The 24,699-nt window shown below is 38.3% G+C and overlaps 1 protein-coding gene and 1 long non-coding RNA gene across 4 annotated transcripts in view; one reads left to right on the top strand and one right to left on the bottom strand.

The window, feature by feature from the left end:
• The window catches only part of LOC131381712 (uncharacterized), a 106,533-nt gene extending 105,109 nt beyond the window's left edge, over positions 1 to 1,424 (bottom strand). Inside the window, exon 1 of one of the 3 annotated variants that reach the window (XR_009210601.1) lies at positions 1,388 to 1,424. This is a non-coding gene — a long non-coding RNA (uncharacterized LOC131381712). Of the gene's footprint in view, positions 1 to 1,302 lie in introns of all 3 variants that reach the window. The other 2 variants (XR_009210603.1, XR_009210602.1) reach the window with 2 other exon arrangements.
• The window catches only part of LOC116456878 (NACHT and WD repeat domain-containing protein 2-like), a 110,383-nt gene extending 87,263 nt beyond the window's left edge, over positions 1 to 23,120 (top strand). The window contains exon 3 of the mRNA XM_032135737.2: positions 22,915 to 23,120. Within this exon, the coding sequence (XP_031991628.1) occupies positions 22,915 to 23,070 (156 nt within the window). The 3' untranslated portion in view covers positions 23,071 to 23,120. The remainder of the gene's footprint in view (positions 1 to 22,914) is intronic.
• The last annotated feature ends 1,579 nt before the right edge of the window (positions 23,121 to 24,699 follow it).

Genomic DNA, 24,699 nt, shown 5'->3' with positions numbered 1-24,699 from the left:
TATCCAAGACCACCAAGGCAGAAGAGCCACATGTTACTCGGCTTGGAGTATTCCCTAATACAGATACAGCTACAGTGACCAAAAACCTAGATCACAAACCCAAGTCCCTTTGAATACCTGAGAAAACCTTCCCAAGAACGACAGGTACTAACAAGCTCAGACTGTGAAGACTACAATAAATACCTAACTCTTAAATACCCAAACACCAACAAATATCAAGACCATCCAGGAAAATATGATCTCCCCAGATGAGTTCGGTAAGGCACCAAGGACCAATCCTGACAAGGATATTGTGAACTTTCAGACAGTGAATTAAAAATAGCCATTTTGGGGAAACTCAAAGAAGTTCAAGATAACACAGAGAAGGAATATGGAATCCTATCAGATAAACTTAACAAATAACTTGGTATAATTTCAAAAAAGCAGAAATTCTGGAGTTGAAAAGTTCAGTTGACATACTGAAGAATGTATCAGAGTCTCTTACCAGCAGAATTGATCAAGCAGAAGAAAGAATTAGTGAACCTGAAAACAGGCTATTTGAAAATACACAGAGGAGAAAAAAGAATAAAGAATGAAGCATGCCTACAAGATCTAGAAAATAGCCTCAAAAGGGCCACTTTAAGAATTATTGGCCTTAAAGAGGAGATAGAGTGGGGTAGAAAGTGTATTCAAAGGGATAATAACAGAACTTCCCAAACCTGTAGAAAGACCAGTATTCAAGTACAAGGTTATAGAACACCAAACAGATTTAACCCAAATAAGGCCACCTCAAGACATTCAACAAATGCCATATTGCCAGTTTCTTTGCTTAAAAGTTTTTAATGGCTTCCCGCTGCCTATAGGATCTCTCTTTAATGTAACTCCAGCTTCATTTTTCATTCTTCCCCACATAAATAATCCATGCCAGTCCATCCTCAGCCTGTGCTTTGAGCACATCTTCCTGATTGCTCATTCCTAACTCTCACATTCTAGTTACTATATCTATTTCAATGCTTGCTTCCTATCAGATGTACCCTTTCTTCACCCCTAGCCACCCCACACCCTGTCCTTCACAATACAGCTGAAGGCCTAGCTTTCCCAAGACATCTGTTCTGATTTCTAAGTAATCTCCCCCTCTACTCTCTGAACTCATAAATCTGTCCCACATGGGTCGCTGGTATACTGAGCCAAGATTGAATCCAGTTAGGGCAGGGACCTCTAAAGGGGGTGTTTAGCTGATCTGAATACTTAGGACACTTCCATTTCAAAAGAAATTTCCATCTGAATCCAGCCCCTGAGCTTTATATCACTCTTTAAGAATACCTTCTGATAGCCAACTTCATTAGTGGGCACCTGGTATTTCCGTTTGTCTTAGTCACAAAGTTCATAAACCTCCTTTTTTCTTTACCTCTGACATCCATGAAATCCCAAAGATCTGCCAATTCTACCTCCCTAAATACTTCTCCAATCTGTTCCTTTTGTTCATATCTATATTATTGTGACCTTGACTGTTGCCATGGGTACCCTGACTTCCCATTTCCTTCATCTCTGCCTTTTCCTCCCTAATACCAAACTCTTAATCTACTTTACCCATCTGGTTCATCCTCCACAATATTGCTACAGTGGTATTTTTAAACACCAATCACCCTTGTCCACAAGATACAGTCTATGCTTCTTGGCATAATGTGCAAGTTCTTTTTTACCCCTGCCTACTCTTGAGGTCTTATCTGTGACTCCCACAGGCAGCCTGTTCTAGCCTTTGTGAACTACATTTGGTTCACCAGATGTGTTTCCTTCCCCCACCCGCCCCGAATTTTCTCACCCACTGTGCCCTCTGATGGAGGGTCGGGGGCGGGGGCTTAAATTGCCTCCCAGGCAAATGAGTGGAAAAATTCCTCCTCATTCATTAAAATATAGCGAAGTCCTTCTATGAGATTCCAGAGTACTTTATTTCTAATCTTTACTAGCATGTCTTATTTGTTTTAATTAATTTTTAAATGTCCCTCTCCCACTAACTGGGAGCTCTTAGAAGTTAGCAATCACATTATTTATATCTTCATATTACCAGAATCTGTTATAGCAGAGGTCCCCAACTCCTGGACTGTGGCCTGCTAGAAACTGGGCCACAGGGCAGGAGGTGAGCAGCGCGGCAGCATTACCACCTGAGCTCCGCCTCCTGTCAGATCAGCAGTGGCATTAGATTCTCATAGGAACACGAACCCTATTGTGAACTGTGAATGCGAGGGATCTAGGTTGTGGACTCTTTATGAGAATCAAATGCCTGATCATCTGAGGTGAAACAGTTTCATCCCCAAACCATGCCCCTACCTCTGTGGAAAAATTGTCTTCCACAAAACTGGTCCCTGGTACCAAAAAGTTTTGGGGATTGCTTTGTTATAGTACGTGGCTCATACTAGATCCATAATAAATGATGGTTGATCGATTTCAATTTATTGATTAAATGACTAAGACCCAGAAGCTGAGAATCTATACCAGCACTATGTAAAAGAAACATAATGTGAGTCACAGATGCAATCCACATAAATAATGTTAGATTTTCCAACTAGCCATGTTCTAATAAGTAAAAGGAAACATAAAATAGCATAAAATTTGTTTGCCAAAAGTTTTTTTATTTTTTTTCTGCTTATGCTCAAGTCTCTTTTTAGCTTTAAGAAGAGTATAGTCATCTTTTTTAAATGAGCATATTTTGTGAAGGTCATTTCCAAATATTTCATGTTTTCATTCTTTCTGGTTTTTCTTAGATATTCTTTGTTATTCTCTCTCTGACATGGTTTTTAAAATTTTAATATTTTAAGATAATATCTAAAACACCATTTTAACACATGGTCAATATGAAAATTATTAATGAGGCATTTTACATTCTTGTTTTTATCCTGAGTTTTTAAAATTCAGTGTATTTTACGCTCAGAGCACATTGCAATTTGAACAGGCCACATTTTAGTGCTTGACCAGCTGCATGTGGCCAGTAGCTCCCAGGCTGGACAGCAAAGCTCTAGATAGTAGTGGGGTCTGTCTGGATGGGATCATCCTGATGGGATAATGGCCTGACTGCCTGGTGACAGAAGTCCAGCTGAGAGCCATGGGGGCCTTTACTAGAGGAGCCACAGTGGGAATGGAAATTCATTTGTATGTGTAAAAAATATATAAAAATTAAAAATCCAGAAAATGATTAAGAAAATAAATTTGGCTGGGTGCCATGGCTCACGCCGGTACTCCTAACACTCTGGGAGGCTGAGGCAGGTGGATCACAAGGTCAGAAGTTCGAGACCAGCCCAGCCAACATGGTGAAACCCCGTCTCTACTAAAAATACAAAAATTAGCCAGGCGTGGTGGCAGGTGCCTGTAATCCCAGCTACTCGGGAGGCTGAGGCAGGAGATTCGCTTGAAACTGGAAGGCGGAGGTTGCAGTGAGCCGAGATCGAGATCGCACCACTGCACTCCAGGCTAGGCAAAAGAGTGAAACTCCATCTCAAAAAAAGAAAAAAAAAAAAAAGAAATTTTCCACCTGTCAAATGAGTAACTTTTTCTTTTATCTGACTGCTTTTGGGCATTGTGTTAATAGGGGGTATATAACCTGAAATAAATACTTAATGCAACTTTCAAAACTGCTGTAGAACCAGGACTAGGTGACTGTTATACATGAGGCAACAGACTCAAACATATGGTCAGTGATGCATTTGCCTGCTGTATTAATCTTGAAGCTTGATTTGAAATCAAGAGAGGCACATGATGGAAACTCTAACCCCTTTTATTTCGGAATCTTAAATTAACAGTCTTCATCTTAGTGGGTGTCATATGTTACCTTTTGTAAAATGTAGCTTTCAAAAGAAATTGCCCAAACACACCTTTGCAATTAAACGTGACAGTGTGGTCTCAGAGTAGGAACTCCTCCGTGTGCTGGTCCCAGCTCTTTTCCTTCACTCTAAGAGGCAAGTGTCAGCTTCCTAGGTGTGTAAGGAAGTGTGAGAAACTCGCAGCTCAGCCTAGCAGGAAGATCTTGCCCGCACCTACTTTCCATCTCAGGATAACAATTGGATGCCACCTGAAGGCACCAAAGGGGTGGATGCTTATCCTGGGCAGAGATGTCTCCTGCAGCCCATTTGGTCTGGGGTTTGTCAGCTCTTCATTGCTGAGGTTCCATCTCTCCATGTCTCCTTGGGCAGCACAGGTCCATGCCCGTCCACCTGGTTTTCTTCTTCCCTAAACCCCCAATGAGAGTGTAACCTTCTCCTTAAGCTGCCTCCTGTACATGAGTAATCTTTGCATCAACATCTCCACCTCTCTCCCCCACCATAGTTGTGTGAGGATAATTCTCTGACTTTTTTTTTTGAATGTTAATATGTTTAAAACAGAACTCATCCTCCTTTTCCCTTTCTGAATTCTCAAGTGCTACTACTTCCCTGTCTTCAAGACTTTCAACTCTTGGCTTAGTCCATTCTTTCATCCTTTAAAACTAGATCCAAGCTGCCACTGTTCCGGTTGACTCATCTGCCACAGTGTTTCTTCGAAGCTTGCCTTTTCTTTCCATTTTGAAAAATCTCTGTCTTTGCACAAGCTTTCGTTTCTTAACAGCTGAATGTCTATGGAAATCTTTTTCTGATCTTTCCCTACCTGTGGTGGTTATGTGCTCTGGTCCAAACTGTACACAGCTGTTCAAACAATATTCCTTGAACAATATTCACCAGATTTCATTGATTCTAAGATGCATGGATTTTCACATTTTTTACATGTCAGAGTCAGGATTTTTACCTTACAAATAAATTGTGTGTGATCATGTAATTGGCAGTGCCCCAAACCCAGCTGTGACTGCCAGTAGGCATCACTGGGGGCTGGGCCCAAGAGTTCCACTTTTCCCCTTCAGGATATGAGGTTGCTCAGATGTCTTCTTAGGGAAAAAAGCAAAGCAATGAGGAAACCGAGCCTTTTTGAGAGGCTCGGCATCTTGATCCAAGAGCAAATGAGCACAAAATAAAGTTCCTTGAAAACTAAAGGTCCTTGAAAACAACAGTTTGAACTCTGGTTTAAATGGAATAGAACTAAAAGTTCACTTTATCCTGCTAACCAGAGGATGAAGAATTGGGCACGAATCGCCAACTAGTTTTAGGCAAATAAAGAAACTAGAAATCTTTAACTTAACCAACACATCAAAATTGTATGTTAAGTTAAATTTTGTGGGTCTTACATTAGCATGGCCTTACTAATAATTTCTGAATTGGGCAATCATTTACTGTCACACTGCAAGTCTGTTGTCAGTTGTAACACCTTTCTTCCACCGTTTCTTCCCTCACTACAGCTCGACTAGTCTGTTGAGCCCAATCTCCTTCTCTGGACATGTGTTTTTGTTTTTTTCTCCTCTGTCTCTTAACTGTCTTCCTGCCTGAGAATCTCAAAATGCATCTTGCTCCACAAGTTACCAAAATACGTAACTGGCTTTTATAGTTGACAAGATTTGTTGTGCTCCCCTTGATCTTTTCTCCACATTGTCAAGTAACTAATCATCCCTTTTCCATTTTCTACTAATCAAATGGATGCTGCTTTTGGCAGTGAAATAGTGAAATGCATGTCTCTTTGTTGAGTCACACATCATTTCACAGGGCCAGTGCTCCAACCTGTTTAGGTCTCTTCACATTTCAGTCATGTCCATCAAAGCCTGGACCGACCTTACCAAGTTGACATTCCCAGAAGTATTATAAGCATGTTACATCATCCTTCTCCCATCCATGTGAGTGAGGCAGCTTATAAAAAGGGGGAAGGGAGACAAAGAGGCAAAAGGGAAGGAAAGCATTATGTCATGATTGACTTTCATTGCTCCAATTTAATTGTAAATATCAGCTCACCATTTCTGCTGCCTGGAATGGCTCTTCTGGAATTCTCATGCCAGACTTCTCAAGGCAGTATTATTGTTCTTCCTTTACTTTGTACTCATAGGCAATCTTCTACCTATTGCTTCTCCTAAATATACAGCAGTGACACTGTGGGAGGCTCTAGAATTTACAGGAGCAGCTAAATTTTGCTGAGCATTTATTTCTGCTAAATGGTGGCTGTCTGATTACACCAACACTGAAAATTACCCAAGAGGATTAATCTTGTAATAAACAGAATTCAGAGAGCGTTGCCCTTTTGCAGGGGACTACGTGTCCCCATTTAGTACAGTCACCATGAGGCGTTTCTCAAATTCTGAGCACGTGGCAGCCATTTCTTTTTCTTTCTTGGTATAAATGTAGAGGTACAAGTATGGTTTTAATGCATGGATATATTGCGTGGTTGTAAAGTCTGAGATTTTAGCATAGCCATCACCCAAATAGTATACATTGTACCCATTAAGTAATTTCTCATTTCTCACTCCCTCTCACCCTCCCACCCGCCCACCATTCTGTCTCCAGTGTCTATTATTCCACAGTCCATATCCAGGTGTACACATTATTTAGCTCCCACTGGTTAAGTTAGAACAAGTGGTATTTGAATTTCTGTTCCTGTTTTTGTTTTTGTTTTTCACTGAAGATAATGGCCTATTTCTTTCCATCCTCATATTTTATTATAGGAGAGAGGGAAACCTTTTGATAAGTCTTCATATATTAAAAAGAGCACTCATTTAAGAGGTCCCCTTTGTCAATAATTATAGTCCCTTGAAAAAGTAACATACCTCAGTTTTCTTATCTATAAGTATTTCTTCTACCAGATCTTTAAGTTTTCTTTTAAGTCTCCACATTTATGATACTGTGACCTTACCAATTCTACATGGGCAGTCCATGTCACATTTCTGTCTTTGCAGAGCTGTTGTGTGTGTATCAACAGGCCCACCTAACCTCACTGAAGGACATTGTCCCGTGTACCTGTCCTTCAAGTCCAGATACATGTGTTACCTCCTCATTGACATCTACCCCAGAGCCCCAGGGGCAGATTAAGGTACTTTCTCCCCGAGCCTTATTTATTATTCAGACATTTATTGAGCCTCTTCTCTGTACCAGGAAGAGTTGTGAGTGCAATGATACCATAATATTGAAAACAGAGTGCCTGCCCTCATGGAGTTTACAGTCTCGCAGAGCATACAGTTGTAAACAACAGTGACCAGGGTGGTGCTTGCAGCCCAGGGTACACTGGGCATGTGTAAAGGCTGGGGAGAAGCTCAGCCCATCTGGAGGCATCAAGAACGCCTATGGAGGAGTTGACATCTAAGGTGAATCCTCAAGGTTAGGCAGTGGGAAATGGCTGGGTTAAAAGAATATTCTAGGCAGAGAGAACATACTTTCAAGACAAATTTGAGAGAAAATTCTAACAGTATATAGAAATTACTACCTGCCAGACATTTATTCTAAGTGCTATGTATACATTAACTTGTCAATCCTTGCCATGAGTCTAGGAGATCAATCTTACCTTCTTCATTTTATTAGGTAAGGAAACTTAGAAATACAGAAGTAAATTGCTGCTGACCTTGAAGCAAATAAGTGGCAGGATCAGAATTTGAACCAAGGTAGTTTGGCCTGAGTGTCCATACTCCTACTCGCTATACCATACAGCCTCTTTTGTTCTCACATTAGTGGAAATTTGTACAGACAGTCCTCAACGAAACAATGGTTTGACCTACGATTTCTTGGCTTTGTAATGGTTCAAAGTGATACACATTCAGTAGAAACTGCACTTCAAGTACCTGTACAACCATTCTGTTTTTCACTTTCAATGCAGTATTCTTTGAATTACGTGAGATACTCAACATTTTATTATAAAATTGGCTTTGTGTTAAATGCTTTTTCCCAGCTGTAGTCTAACATAAGTGTTCTGAGCACCTTTAAGGTAGACTAGGCTAAGCTATGATGTTCAGTAGGTTAAGTGTATTAAATGAATTTTCAACTTATCATACTTTCAACTGACAACAGGTTTATCAGGATGTAACCCCACTGTAAGTAGAGAAGAATCTATATCTATATTTGCATAGAGATGTAAATATATGTGCATGTGTAAATATATAAGCTATATACTTATACATGTTGTACATGTACACTTGTGTGAGAGCATGTATGTATAGCCAGAGCATGAACAGTGAAGGCAAACATGACATGAAATGAGATTGAAGTGTTAGGCAGGGAGCTTATCACAGAGGAGATTGTAAATCAGGTCATGGATTCTAGACACTATCTTTGGGATGATAGGAAGCTTAAGCAGGAAAGGTGTAAAATAGCATTAAGAGCCTAGGTAGAAATTCCACCTCTACTACTTATTTCCTGTGTGACTTTGGACAAGTTACTTAACTTCTCCGTTCCTCAGATTTTCATCTGTAAAACAGAATATTATTAATAGTTTTACCTATATTTTATTTAAGAAGTAAATAAGTGGCCGTATGTAGCTTCTGACTATGTAACAGGAAATCTTAGCTATGGTAATCAGATTTGCATTTTTAAAAGGATCCATCTGCCTGCAGTGTGGCTAATGGGTGAGAGGGAGCAAGAATTTAAGCAGGGAGATACTTTAGGGAGCTGAAGTCATAATACGGGTACATGTGTACTCAGAGGACACTCAGATATAGTGATTGCCAAAATCCCAGTGACAGGAATAGAACCAACTCTGGCTTTTTCACTCAGGCACTGATATGGTTTGGATGTTTATCCCCTCCAAATCTCATGTTGAAATGTTATCCTCAACTTTGGGGATGGGGCCTGGTGGGAGGTGTTTGGGTCACAGAGGCGAATCCTTCGTGAACGGCATTGATGCCCTCCCCATGGTAATGAGTGAGTTTTCACTCTATCAGTTACCAAGAGATCTGGTTATTTAAAGAGGCTGGCAGCTCCTCCCTTCTCTCTCTTGCTCCCTCTCTCATTATGTGACTCACTTGCTCCCTCTTGCCTTCCACCATGAGTAAAACTTCCTGATGCCCCACCAGAAGCCAAGCAGATGCTGGCGCCATGCTTGTACAGCCTTGTAGAATCATGAGTCAAATAAGCCTCTTTTCTTTACAAACTTCCCAGTCTCAGGTATTCCTTTATAGCAACACAGAACAGACTGACAAAGGCATATGGTTTGTGGTCAGGTGTCCTGCCACTGAAGGAAGCTGGTCCCCACTGGCAGCCTGGTTCAAGTTCCTTTATGCAGTGAATTTTTCCAACTTATCACAGACACACAGCAACTTCCATCTTGCCACTTCTTCTCTGCCCCTCAAAACTCCTGGTCCCTTCTCTCTTTCTCCATGTTCATTAAGCCTTCATAGATAGAGGTCCTGCCTTGGTTCATGGTCAAGGGTTCAGTTCTTCCTTACTATCATGTTATATTAGGAATGTCCAGAAGCTAAATCTTTCAAGACACAGGGGCATCAGGTCTAGGCAGTTAGTTGTCTGCAGAAGGCTTTGGATGAAGCATCATTCAACCTCATATTGTTGGTCTCCTTCTTTCTAGTGATCGTGTATGACACCAGAGGCCAGTCAGTCCTTTCTGGGCTTAACTGAGGATCTGTTCATTGCCTGTTTTAATCATGCCCTCCTATATAACTGTCATATGTCTCATAATCAAGGGAATAATTGCAAGTGACCTGAACTCAGTATTCACAATAGTTCTAGTAAAATGTAGCCATTGAAGATGAGGACCTGGGATTTTCCTTGAGATATTTGCATCTGGGGCAAGTCGTTCTACCCAGAGAATGGCTTATATCACATGTGTAAACCATAACTTACCATTGGTAAATAGTATCTGACAATGCTAATCTGAGTTTTAAGACTTCTCTGCTTACCACCTTCTGTGAGATAAGCATTCTAGAAATGGGACATAAATACTAAAACAAATTATAAGGAGTGCCATCTTCACCACTTTATTGACCTTAGAAAGCTATGTCCTTAGTACAACAATCTTCTTGCTGTTCAAAGCTTTCTGAATCTGCTCTGTACTCTTGAATATTTTTAGTGGTAGCAGATGTTAATCCTTTTATTAATAAGAAAAGATTTTATTTTCTTGAAAGAGCTACAGGTCTTTTAAAAGCTGTGTGTTGTATATATAAAGGCCAGTAAGGCTGGAGAAATACCATTTTTAATCAAAACAAAATTCAAGTACAAAGCGACAAGATTATTTTGTGTACAATCATTGGAATAAATGTGTAGCCTTCCATTGTAATACCTTTGAAGGATAGCCTTCGTTTCAGTGCTGAATTTGTTTTCAAAAATCAGTTATATTATCTCTATAGTTTATTTCCATTTTGCATTGAGATATTATTCTATGGTGTGGGAAAATGGAGAAAGAAAATATTTTGGAAGACATTTAAGTTATTATCTAAGCCTATCTGAAGAAATGATAGTGTGAGGCCATTATGAATTCAAATTTGACTCTCTCTTTTTAGAAAAAAATTTGGGATTATTTGTTTTTTACAGATTGCTTTATTATTAGGTAATCTTGATATTTAAATGACAGTGTTTGATTTCAAGGGGTAAGATTTGTTAGGGCTTTATTTGCTGGCTTTTTGTTTTTAGACCAATTTAGCACATTATAAAAAGCATGATAAATTAGCTTCCCTAAGAAGTTTTTAAAACAAGTGAGATGGTTTTAAGTAAAAAAGGTAATATCAAATTACTTTCCTAAGGTTTTATGCTTAAATGATGAAATAAGTAAAGACACATAAAATATGCTGTCAACAAGTTAGTATTCCAATAAATAGTAAATTAGATTCTAGACTCTGCAGTGCCTGGACATTAGGCTAAAAGCTAAACTTAATGTTTTAAAGTATTTAATAAATCTTGTCTTGTTGAGCACTTTATGTTCCAAGTGTTTTTTGCCAGTTATTGATCATGCAGATATATGGCATAGCTGTCTGCCCAAAATGGTGTTTTGTATTGCGTGAGTTGGTTGTTTCATTTATTTATTTCCTCAATGTCTTCCCGGTTGCTTGATTTTTATCTTTTTCATCATTTTTTTTCCCATAAAGACATATGGGAAAGAACAACTTAAGGGAGAAAAGCTGGAGGCAGGAGAATATTTTTTAACAAAGTTACTGAAGTAAGAAGACATGGAGCTATAAAGGCCTGGACGAGGGTAGTACTGGTAGCCAATCTATAAGGAAATAACAGATGCAAAACTATTACAAAAGACTTCCATCAGTGGCAGATAAATGATGTGATACTTTGGCTTTTGAAATAAAGGAAAATAAATAATGAAAGCACTGTTATGACATTTTTACCCTGATCATTTGGTTCACATGTAGTTAGTTCTTTGTATTTGCAATGCAAATAGATGTGTATGGTATTATTTTTTAAATAGCTTTATTGAGATACAATTCACATGTAAAATTCACCCACTTGAAGTGTATGATTCAGTGGTTTTTAGTACATTCACAATTGTGTAATAGTTAGGAAAGTCAATTTTAGAACATTTTCATAACTCCAAGAAGAAACCCTGTGCCCTTTAGCTATGACTCCCCAAGCACCCCAATCTCCTCCTCACTAGCCCTAAGCAACTGCTAACCTGCTTTTTGTCTGTATGGATTTTCCTATTGTGTACATTTCATGTAAATAGAATCATACAATATGTGGTCATTTGTGACTGGATTCTTTTACTTAATGCTTTCAAGGTTCATCCATGTGGCAGCATGCAATGTATTTCATTGCATTACTTATTATTCCTCAATAGTATTCCATTGTATGGATTATGTCATACTTATTTATCTGTTGATCACTTGATGGACATTTGCATTATTTCTATATTTGGGCTGTTATGAATAATGTTGCTATGAACATTCGTGTACAAGTTTTTATGTGGACATATGTTTTCATTTCTGTTGAGTATATGCCTAGTAGTAGAATTATCAGGTCATGTGGTAAGTCTCTGTTTAACCATTTGTGAAACTGCCAGACTATTTCCAAAGTGGCTGAGCCATTTTGTATTCCCATCAGCAATGTATGAGAGGGTTCCAATGTCTCCACATTCTTGCCAACACTTGTTATTATCAGTCTTTTTTTATTACAGCCACCTTGTGAAGTGTTATTATACTTTTGATTTGTACTTACTGATAACTAATAATATTAAGCATCTTTTTATGTTGGAAATTTGTATATATTCTATGGAGAAATGTCTACTCAGATCGTTTGCCCATTTTTAAGTGAGTTATTTGTCCTTTTATTACTGAGTTGTAGGAGTTCTTTATATATTCTAGACAAAAAAATCCATACAAATATGATCTGCAAATGTTTTCTTTCATTTTGTGTTTACTATTTTAACCTTTTTGATAGTGTCATTTAAATCATAATTTTAAAAAAAATTTAAGTTCAATTTATTTTTTATTTGGTTGCTTGTATTTTTAGCATCATATCCAATAAACTATTGTTGAATCCAAACTCACAAAGATTTACTCCTGGCCTGGTGCAGTGGCTCATGTCTGTAATCCCAGCACTTTGGGAGGCCGAGGCAGGTGGATCACTTGAGGTTAGAAGTTAGAGACCAGCATGGCCAACATGGCAAAATCCTGTCTCTACTAAAAATACAATACAGCCAGGTGTGGTGGTGGGCACCTGTAATCCTAGCTACTCCGGAGGCTGAGGCAGGGAGAATCACTTGAACCTGGGAGGCAGAGGTTGTAGTGAGCTGAAATCATGCCACTGCACTCCAGCCTGGGCAGCAGAGGGATACTGTCTCAAAAAAAAAAAAAAAACAAAAAACTACTACTCCTGTGTTTTTCCCTTAGGAGTTTTATAGTTTTGACTCTCAAATTTATGCCTACGATCTCTGTTGAGTTAATTAATTTTACATGGTGTGAGGTAGGGGCTAAGCTTCATTCTTTTGCGTGTGAATATCCAGTTGCCCCAACACCATTTGTCGAAAAGATTATGGATGTGACATTGAATTGTTTTAGTACCCTTGTTGAAAATCAGTTGACCTTATGTGTGAAGATTTATTTCTGGATTCTCTGTTTTATTCCATCGATTGCTATGTCTATCCTTATGCCAGCACTATACTGTCTTAATTATTGTAGTTTTGTAGTAAGTTTGAAATCTAGAAGTGTAAGTTCTTCAACTTTATTCTTCTTTTGTAAGATTGTTTTGGTGATCTTGGGTTTTTTGAATTTCCATATGAACTTTAGGATTAGCTTGTCAATTTCTGCAAATAAGCCAACTAGGGGATTTATAGTGACTGGATTGAATCTGTAGGTTAAGTTGGGGAGTATTGCCATCCTAACAATATTAAGTCTCCCAATCTATGAACATGGAATGTCTTTCATTTATTTACATCTACTTTGATTTCTTTCAACAATTTTTCTGTTGTTTTCAAAGTATAAATCTTGCATTTCTTTTGTTAAATTTATTCCTAAGTTTTCTTAGTGATCTTATAAATGAAATTGTTTCTTTCTGGTGCTCTTTTAAATTGAATTGTTTCTTTCTGATGCTCTTTTAAATTGAACTCTTATTTAATTTCATCATAGATTTTTTCATTGCTAGTGTATAGAAATAGGTTTTTGTATATTGATCTTGCATCCTACAACCTTACCCAATTCATCGATTAGTTCATTTACAGTTTATAGCTACAAATTTTCCTCTCAGTACTACTTTATCTGCATCCCATAAATTTTAGTCTGTTGTACCTTTATTTTCATTCATCTCAAAGTATCCTTTTTATTTCCCTTTTGACTTCTTTCTCATTGACTATTTAGGAGTATATTAGTTTCCACAAATTTGTAAATTTCCTAAATTTTTTTGTATGATTGATTTATAATTTTATTCCACCATATTCAGATAACATACTTTGTATGATATGAATTTATTTAGATTTATTGAGGCTTGTTTTATGAACTAATATGTATTCCATCCTGGAGAAGGTCCTATGTGTGCCTAAGAAAAATAAATTCTGCTGTTTCTGGGTAGATTATTTCACAGACATATGTTCTAATTTGTTTATAGTATTGTCAAGTCTTCTAATTTTATATCTTCTTACCAGTCGTTCCCCCCTTTATTGAATGTAGGATATTTAAGTCTCCACACATCTACACCATCCGATCTGTTTACAGTTTATACCAATTTAATTTATACCAATTAAATTATACAATGTATACTAATTTAATTTATTAAAATTATACAGTTTATACCAATTTAATTTAATAGTGCTACACATCTACAACCATCTGATCTGTTTACAATTTATACCAATTTAATTCTAGTGAACTGTAGAACGATTATTCCTATATTGCTCTATTTCCTTTTCCTCCCCTTTGTGCTATTATTGTTATCCCTGTTACAGCTAGGTATGTTACAAATTCAGTAGCATACTGTTATAATTATTACTTTATATAATTGTATGACATTTAAAGATCAGAGAAGAGCAAGTATATATTTATAGCTTTTCTTAAATTAACCTTCATATTTACCATTTTTTATTTGCTCTAAATAAGACCTTCCTCAACCGCATCCAAATGGTGTCAGCCAAAAGAATCGAGACGAGATTGTGTGTATAGTTCTTGGTTTGTGCATGGCACAACTGAAGGGTGCCATACACATTGCAGTGGATTCGTATATTTATTTTGATGAGTTATTGGCAGATGGTCTTATAATGATTTAATGATTTCAGTATAACAATTATGATTTCAGTATGTTATAACAATTTTCTGGTAGCTAGAAGTAACGTGACTAGAGGAACAAGTGCTTTTTAAAATCATACAAAAATGGAGTATGATCCCTAGTGGCAGTCCCATAAGGATCTGGAACTAAGAAGCTGTGTGGTGCTCTGGTCTCAACCCAGTCCGAAGAGAACCAGAAAATAAGAGTAAGTTGGATTCCAGTTGGCTAACTCTAAACAAGCCTGGTTCTTTAATATTCAACTGTTAACGAGTTCGTCAACATTCAACATTTAACAAGTTCTTTAACATACTAATGGCCTCAGCCATTTAGTTTTCCCACATAAATCACCTCCTCCACGGACAAGCCACACAAACATCACAAAGAAGAACCTGCCCTGATTCTTGCTCTCCTTCTGTCCCAGAGGCATGGATCAAAAAACTGGCAGAGAAGACATGAGGTCCTGCCACCCTTGGGGACTGACCCTGACATGGTGACCACACCCATTTGGGTAAAGCCCAGTGAATTCCAGGCCATGACCAACCAGTGAAGCCATCCCTTCTCACAATTGCCAGCTTGTCTTTTTCCTTTTTCTTTTTTTTTTTTTTGTTGTTGAATTTTAAGATACTTGCCTGTGGTTAATTCATACACACACACACACACACACACACACACACACACACTTTAAGTTCTGAGATACATGTGCAGAACATGCAGGTTTGTTACATAGGTATACACGTGCCATGGTGGTTTGCTGCACCCATCGACCCGTCATCTACATTAGGTATTTCTCCTAATGCTATCCCTCCCCTAGTACCCCACCCCCCAACAGGCCCCTGTGTGTGATGTTCCCCTCCCTGTGTGCATGTGTTCTCATTGTTCAACTCCCACTTATGAGTGAGACATGTTGTGTTTGGTTTTCTGTTCCTGTGTAAGTTTGCTGAGAATGATGGTTTCCAGCTTCATCCATGTCCCTGCAGAGGATATGAACTCATCCTTTTTTATGGCTGAATTGTATTCCATGGTGTATATGTGCCACATTTTCTTTATCCAGTCTATCACTGATGGGCATTTAGGTTGGTTCTAAGTCTTTGCTATTGTGAATACTACCACAATAAACATATGTTTGCATGTGTTTTTACAATAGAATGATTTATAATCCTTTGGTTATATACCCAGTAATAGAATTGCTGGGTCAAATGGTATTTCTGTTTCTAGATCCTTGTGGAATCGCCACACTGTCTTCCACAATGGTTGAGCTAATTTACACTCCCACCAACAGTGTAAAAGCATTCCAATTTCTCTACATCCTCTTCAGCATCTGTTGTTTCCTGACCTTTTGATGATCACCATTCTAACTGGCATGAGATGGTATCTCATTGTGGTTCTGATTTGCACTTCTCTAATGACCAGTGATCATGAGCTATTTTTTCATGTTTGTTGGCTGCATAAATGTCTTCTTTTTTGAAAAGTGTCTGTTCATATCCTTTGCCCACTTTTTGATTGGGTTGTTTTTTTTTTTCTTGTAAATTTGTTTAAGTTCCTTATGGATGCTGGATATTAGCCCTTTGTCAGATGGATAGATTGCAAAAACTTTCTCCTATTCTGTAGGTTGCCTGTTCACTCTAATGATAGTTTCTTTTGCTGTGCAGAAGCTCTTCAGTTTAATTAGATCCCATTTGTCAATTTTGGCTTTTGTTGCCATTGCTTTTGGTGTTTTAGTCATGAAGTCTTTGCCCATGCCTATGACCCGAATGGTATTGGCTAGGTTTTATTCTAGAGTTCTTATGGTTTTAGGTCTTACATTTAAGTCTTTAATACATCTTGAGTTAATTTTTGTATAAGTTATAAGGAAGAGATCCAGTTTCAGTTTTCTGCATATGGCTAGCCAGTTTTCCCAACACCATTTATTAAATAGGGAATCCTTTCCCCATTGCTTGTTTTTGTCATGTTTGTCAAAGATCAGATGATTGTAGATGTGTGGCATTATTTCTGAGGCCTCTTTTCTGTTCCATTGGTCTATATATCTGTTTTGGTACCAGTACCATGCTGTTTTCGTTACTGTAGCCTTGTAGTATAGTTTGAAGTCAGGTAGTACAATGCCTCCAGCTTTGTTCTTTTTGCTTAGGATTGTCTTGGCTATATGAGCTCTTTTTTTAGTTGCATATGAAATTTAAAGTAGTTTTTTCTAATTCTGTGAAGAAAGTCAATGATAGCTTGATGAGGATAGCATTGAATCTATAAATTACTTTGGACAGTATGGCTATTTTCACGATATTGATTCTTCCTATCCATGAGCATGGGATGTTTTCCATTTGTTTGTGCCCTCTCTTACTTCCTTGAGCAGTGGTTTGTAGTTCTTCTTGAAGAGGTCCTTCACATCCCCTGTAAGTTGTATTTCTAGGTATTTTATTCTCTTAGTAGCTATTGTGAATGGGAGTTCACTCATGATTTGGCTCTCTGTTTCTCTATTATTGGTGTATAGGAATGCTTGTGATTTTTGCACATTGATTTTGTATCCTGAGACTTTGCTGAAGTTGCTTATCAGCTTAAGGAGTTTTTGGGCTGAGACGATGGAGTTTTCCAAATACACAATCATGTCATCTGCAAACAGAGACAATTGGACCTCCTCTCTTCGTATTTGAATACCCTTTATTGCTTTCTTTTGCCTGATTGCCCTGGCCAGAACTTCCAATGCTATGTTGAATAGGAGTGATGAAAAAGAGCAACCTCATCTTGTGCCAGTTTTCAAAGAGAATGTTTCCAGTTTTTGCCCATTCAGTATGATATTGGCTGTGGGTTTGTCATAAATAGCTCTTATTATTTTGAGATACATTCCATCAATACCTAGTTTATTGAGTGTTTTTAGCATAATGGGGTGTTGAATTTTATTGAAGGCCCTTTCTGCATGTATTGAGATAATCATGTGGTTTTTGACATTGGTTCTGTTTATGTGATAGGTTACATTGATTTGCGTATGTTGAACCAGCCTTGCATCCCAGGGATGAAACTGACTTGATCTTGGTTGATAAGCTTTTTGATGTGCTGCTGGATTTGGTTTGCCAGTATTTTATTGAGGATTTTTGCATCAATGTTTATCAGGGATATTGGCGTGAAATTTTCTTTTTTTGTTGTGTCTCTGCCAGGTTTTGGTATCAGAATGATGCTGGCCTTATAAAATAAGTTAGGGAGGAGTCCCTCATTTTCTATTGTTTGGAATAGTTTCGGAAGGAACAGTACCAGCTCCTCTTTGTACCCCCAGTAGAATCCAGCTGTCAATCCATCTGGTCCTGGACTTTTTCTGGCTCATAGGCTATTAATTACTGCCTCAATTTCAGAACTTGTTATTGGTCTATTGAGGGATTCAGCTTCTTCCTGGTTTAGACTTGGGAGGCTGTATGTGTCCAGGAATTTATCCATTTCTTCTATAAATAGAATTTATCCATTTCTTCTATATTTTCTAATTTATTTGCAAAAGGTGTTTATAGTATTCTGTGATGGTAGTTTGTATTTCTGTGGGATCAATGGTGATATCCCCTTTATCATTTTTTATTGTGTCTATTTGGTTCTCTCTTTTCTTTTTTATTAATCTGGCTAGCAGTCTATCAATTTTGTTAATCTTTTCAAAAAAACAGCTCCTGGATTCATTGATTTTTTTAAGAGTTTTTCGTGTCACTGTCTCCTTCAGTTCTGCTCTGATCTTAGTTATTTCTTGTCTTCTGCTAGCTTTAGAATTCATTGGCTCTTGTTTCTCTGGTTCTTTGACTTGTGATGTTAGGGTGTCGATTTTAGACCTTTCCTGCTTTCTCCTGTGAGCATTTTAGTGCTATAAATTTCCCTCTAAACACTGCTTTAGCTGTGTCCCAGAGATTCTGGTATGTTGTGTCTTCATTCTCATTGGTTTCAAAGAACATCTTTATTTCTGCCTTCATTTCATTATTTACCTAGTAGTCATTCAGGAGCGGTTTGTTCAGTTTCCATGCAGTTGTGTGGTTTTGAGTGAGTTTCGTAATCTTGAGTTCTAATTTGATTGCACTGTGGTCTGAGAGACTATTTGTCATGATTTCCATTATTTTGCATTTGCTGAGGAGTGTTTCACTTCCAATTATGTGGTCAATTTTAGAATAAGTGTGATGAGGTGCTGAGAAGAATGTATATTCTGTTGATTTGGGGTGGAGAGTTCTGTAGATGTCTATTAAGTCCCCTGGTCCAGAGCTGAGTTCAAGTCCTGAATATCCTTGTTAATTTTCTGTCTTGTTCATCTGCCTAATATTGACAGAGGGATGTTTAAGACTCCCGCTATTATTACACGGGAGTCTAAGTCTCTTTGTAGGCCTCTAAGAACTTGCTTTATGAATCTGGGTGCTCCTGTATTGGGTGCATATATATGAATCTGGATGCTCCTGTATTGGGTGCATATCCCCTGGTCCAGAGCTGAGTTCAAGTCCTGAATATCCTTGCTAATTTTCTGTCTCACTCATCTGTCTAATATTGACAGAGGGGTGTTAAAATCTCCCACTATTATTATGTGGGAGTCTAAGTCTCTTTGTAGGCCTCTAAGAACTTGCTTTATGAATCTGGGTGCTCCTGTATTGGGTGCCTATATATTTAGGATAGTTAGCTTTTGTTGCATTGATCCCTTTACCATTATGTAAGCCCTTCTTTGTCTATTTTGATCTTTGTTGGTTTAAAGTCTGTTTTATCAGAGACTAGGATTGGTTTTACTTTTTGCTTTCCATTTGCTTGGTAAATATTCCTCCATCCCTTTATTTTCAGCCTATCTATATCTTTGCACGTGAGATGGGTCTCCTGAATACAGCACACTGATGGATCTTGACTCTTTATCCAATTTGCCAGCCTGTGTCTTTTAATTGGGGCATTTAGCCCATTTATATTTAAGGTTAATATTGTTATATGTGAATTTCATCCCATCATTATGATTCTAGCTGGTTATTTTGCCCATTAGTTGATGCAGTTTCTTCATAGTGTCAGTCGTCTTTACAATTCGGTATGTTTTTACAGTGGCTTGCACTGGTTTTTCCTTTCCATATTTAATGCTTCCTACAGGGGCTCTTGTAAGGCAGGCCTGGTGGTGACAAAATCTCTCAGCATTTGCTTGTCTGTAAAGGATTTTATTTCTCCTTTCTTATGAAGGTTAGTTTGGCTGGATATGAAATTCTGGGTTGAAAATTCTTTTCTTTAAGAATGTTGAATATTGGCCGCCACTCTCTTCTGGCTTGTATTTGTTTCTACAGAGAGATTTGCTGTTAGTCTAATGGGCTTCCCTTTCCCAACCTTTCTCTATGGCTCCCCCTAACATTTTTTCCTTCATTTCAACCTTGGTGAATCTGATGATTATGTGTCTTTGGGTTTCTCTTCTCAAGGAATATCTGTGTGGTGTTCTCTGTATTTCCTGAATTTGAATGTTGGCCTGTCTTACTAGGTTGGGGAAGTTCTCCTGGATAATATCCTAAAGGGTGTTTTCCAACTTGGTTCCATTCTCCCTGTCACTTTTCAGATATACCAATCAAACTTAGGTCTGGTCTTTTCACATAGTGCCATATCTCTTGGAAGCTTTGTTTGTTTCTTTTCATTCTTTTTTCTCTAATCTTGTCTTCATGCTTTATTTCATTAAGTTGATCTTCAATCTATGATATCCTTTCTTCTGCTTGATCGAATTAGCTATTGATACCTGTGTATGCTTCACGAAGTTCTCATGCTGTGTTTTTCAGCTCCATCAGGTCATTTATGTTCTTCTCTAAACTGGTTATTCTACTTAGCAGTTCCTGTAACTTTTTATGAAGGTTCTTAGCTTTTTTGCATTGGGTTGGAACATGCTCCTTTAGCTTCATGGAGTTTGTTATTACCCATCTTCCAAAGCCTACTTCTGTCAGTTCATCAAACTCATTCTCCGCCCAGTTTTGTTCCCTTGCTGGCAAGAAGTTGTGATCCTTTGGAGGAGAAGAGGCGTTCGGTTTTTGGAATTTTCAGCCTTTTTGCACTGGTTTTTTCTCATCTTTGTGGATTTATCTACCTTTGGTCTTTGATGCTGGTGACCTTAGGATGGGGTGTGTGGACATCCTTTTTGTTGATGTTGATGCTATTCTTTTCTGTTTGTTAGTTTTCCTTCCAACACTCAGGCCCCTCTGCTGCAGGTCTCCTGGAGTTTGCTGGAGGTCCACTCCAGATCCTGTTTGCCTGGGTGTCACCAGCAGAGGCTGCAGAACAGCACAGATTGCTGCCTGTTCCTTCCTCTGGAAGCTTCATCCAAGAGGGGCACCTGCCAGATGCCAGCCGGAGCTCTCCTGTATGAGATGTCTGTCGACCCATGCTGGGAGGTGTCTCCCAGTCAGGAGGCATGAGGGGTCAGGGACCCACTTGAGGAGGCAGTCTCTCCCTTAGCAGAGCTTGAGAGCTGTGCTGGGAGATCCACTGCTCTCTTCAGAGCCGACAGGCAGGAACATTTAAGTCTGCTGAAGCTGTGCCCACTCCCACCCCTTCCCCCATGCACTCTGTCCCAGGGAGATGGGAGTTTTATCTATAAGCCCCTGACTGGGCTGCTGCCTGTCTTTCAGAGATGCCCTGCCCAGAGAGGAGGAACCTAGAGAGGCAGTCTACTTGCCAGCTTTTCTTAACCCATTGTTCAACCAAGGCTATTATTGTCCTTCTCAGGACAGGAAGTCAGAGTAGCATGTGAAGGGGATTCTGCTTCCACTGAGGGAGACACTTCCTCAGTATTTGCAGCAGCTCTGGGGATATCCTTCCCAAGGATGGTGAGATGGAACAGTTCATCTTTTGTATTCGAAAACATTAGAAACAAATCCTAGTGTGGCAGGATATTAATTTACCAAAAGGTACTCTGTGGCATGTAAAACACCTGGAAAGATTAACAACAGATAAGCCATAAACGTTTTCTTTACTTTTTCGTTTTCTGGAAGCATGACCCTTTGCAAATTATGGGCTGTCCACTATTTAACAAATTAGACTATTTTATAGCCCTATTTATTCATTTATTACTAGGTGATTTCTGTGCTCTTCTGAAGCTCAGTAACTTATAGTTCTGTCCAGTGGAATTTACTATGATGTGAAATATACTGTGTATCTCCTCTGTCCAACATAAAAGCCAGTATGGGGCTACTGAACACTTGAGGAACTGAATTTTTTAATTTTTACTGATTTATATTTACTTTTAAGTAGCCCCAGCTAGAGGCTCTCAAATTGGATAATGAAGTTACCTTCTTTGATGTCATCTCTCTTCGTATTGTGTGATTAAACTTTGTAAGACAGATTAAAGCATAGAGCCCCCAAAATCAAAATGCTGATATTTTCATATATGATAAAACCCATGGAATGGGCCATGAGAATATTTTTTAAGGAGCTGTCATTTATTTATCAGCCTTCTAAAACACTCAAATGCACTTAGACAAAGACCTGGAACAAGCCAGATCTGTGGGGGCCCATAGCCAAGAAATGGGAATCACACAAAGTCCCCAGGATCTGCTGGGGCCACAAGGGGAAACTCATACTCTGAGCTTCCATCTCACCAAATGCCATGCAAGCAGAAGGAAAAGAGTAGGGAGGGTCTTGTTTCTGCTTGTGGGAAGCAAGGAAAGGAAAAGAAGAAATTTTCAAACCTACAACTGGGAACATTTACTTTATGCAGATAGCAGCTGAGTGAAGGTAATGAAATCCATGATGCTCTCCATAGCACTTTTCAAAGAGTGAACTTGTAAAAGTTTGTTATAGACTGCCAGAATCTTCCTTACTAGTCTTTGAAGTAGGGAGATAGAGGATCCTATTATCCTTGCTTTTCTGTAAGGCATACCTTTCATTTTTTGCCAGTACATGTTTTTCAGATATATATTGATGAAAGCCAAACTGCTTACAGATAAAACAGACATAAGCAAAATATCTCTCCTGATACGATAAAGTGTGATAATGACAGGGCTTTTTTTTTAAGAAATGTAGGTGTTTGACTTGAAATCAGTATATAGTAATATTCATTATGGTTTTCCTTTCTCAAATTAATACTTATGGTAACATACATTTGGTGATTTAATTGTCTTAAGTACGATGGTAATCTCATCCCAGCTGCTTCAAACCTTAAAATTCTGTTTCCATTTCAAGACAACAAAAGCCCATGATCCAAAACCTTCAACAGTTAGCATTTCATTTTCTCTGGGCCCATGTCAGCAGTATAATCAGAAACAAAATAAGAAATTGTAAGGTTCATTCCCAACTCATCATGGAATGAAAAATCTCTCTAAATGGATCTTAAAATCACTTCCCCTCTGTAAGAGAAAACATGCTGCAAAGAGAAAAGTTAAAAGTCACATTAGCTTGACACTGTAAATCAGAACAAAGCCCACAGGTAAACTAATGCTCTTCATCCATTTGTCCCCAGGTCATAGATCTGTACTGGGGAGTGGAAGAAGATGACTGGGACAGCCCAGAGCTCCAGAAGACCCGCATGAAGCTGCTGGAGGATTGCTTGAAAACTTCTGCAGGTCCATGTTTTGTTGTGGGTATAAAAAAACTAATGCTTCATATTAACTTTTAGATGAATGTGAGAATTATTGCTGATTTGTGATTCATAAGGGGCTTTTTAAATGAGGGGGAAAAAGACTTTTTTATGTCTATTTTAAGCTGTCTCCTGGCTCTCAATGTGTGAGAACAAAAAGCTTCAACTTTCCATCAGAAGTGCTGCAAATTAACGGTGAATAATTTGAAATGGTAATCAAAGGGATTGACTTGGGTTTGACAACAATTTCTACAACACCTTGTGATCAGCAATAAGGATTACTCTTTCAGACCTACAATAATTATCCTAGGTTTTCTTATCTTATTGTATAATATATTCCATCACAGTGCTTCTATTTCTTAACACTAGAATTTCTGGCATTTTTTTAACAAAATGGCTGAAACATTGTTAAAGTAAATCAAATATACTATGTCTCATCTGCCAGTAGCAAATGGTGCCCTGTGAAAAAGTTTGTTTCTACAATGATTTTCAGTTACGTGTTCATTATAAGCTAAAGATCAACAGAGATATTTCAAGTGGAACATTATTATTAATTCATCATTATTTTCTAAAGAACACTCACTCCTCTGTGTAAGCACAGTGGTAGTAAGATAAACAGGTCAGTCTAGGGCAGGTGGTTGTGCAAAAATCACTGCCTTAATTTAGCTTAAGAAAGACTTGCCTTGAATCCAAACAGATCCTACCAATCAATAAGAGAAGTTGCCCCTTTGAACATAGGTTGCTCTAAGACTGACAGATGAGTGTTAAAATTACCAGTGAGTGCTATGAAAAAAAATCACACCGTACTGTTAAAAACTAGGTTCAATATATCAGCAAAAGTGTTCTTAATATTTATTTGCATATCCATCTATATTTGGCTCCACATAGGATTAGGAAGACCTACAGAGATGATATCACAAATCTGACCAGCTGATGGTAAATTTCTTACCCAGGCTAGTAAAGTATATGAAGGCTGTATCATATAATATTTGTAGTATTGCATATATAGATAAGTTGTTTACTCACTACTTGAGTGCTACTGTGTGCCAAGGGCTGCTCTTAAGTGCTGGGGGTATGGTAGGTTGACCCATATGAAATTGTTATTTTGTGGGCCAGTTCCTTATGATTCAACGTTAGACTTGAACTAAGAAGATAAAATTTTTGCTTTCCTGGAGCTTACATTCTAATGTGGTGGAAGTGGGAGAGGGCAGGCAAAAACCAAATAAATAAGATAAACAGTAAGTCAGATGGTGATAAGTGCTATGGAGAAAAATAGAGAAATGAAAGAAAAGAGAGAATACCAGTGAGGGAGAGATTTGCTACTTAAGATAAAGCAGTCAGAGAAGGCCTCACTGATAAGGTGACTCTTAAGGGGAGATGGAAAGAGGGGCAGGAAAGAACCAGGTGTGGATATTCCAAGTCAGGCATTCCAGGAAGAGGGGTTGGCATGTTCAGGGAACAGCAAGCAGCCTTCTGTGCCTGGAACAAGTATGAATAGGGAGGAGGGCATGGGATGTGGGGGACATATCATGGGGCCCTGTCATCTTTTATGAGTAAGAGACTATTTTTATTTTTAAGAGTAAGAAGACTATTGTTATGGCTCAGCATAATTGGGAGCCATCGATTTTGGAAAAGTAATTTCAGTAAGACAATTCTGTAATCTTCAGG

This window comes from Hylobates moloch, unplaced genomic scaffold (genome assembly GCF_009828535.3).
Source record: "Hylobates moloch isolate HMO894 unplaced genomic scaffold, HMol_V3 SCAFFOLD_17, whole genome shotgun sequence".
Lineage (NCBI taxonomy): Eukaryota > Metazoa > Chordata > Mammalia > Primates > Hylobatidae > Hylobates > Hylobates moloch.
This window is presented reverse-complemented; position numbering and strand designations above follow the sequence as displayed.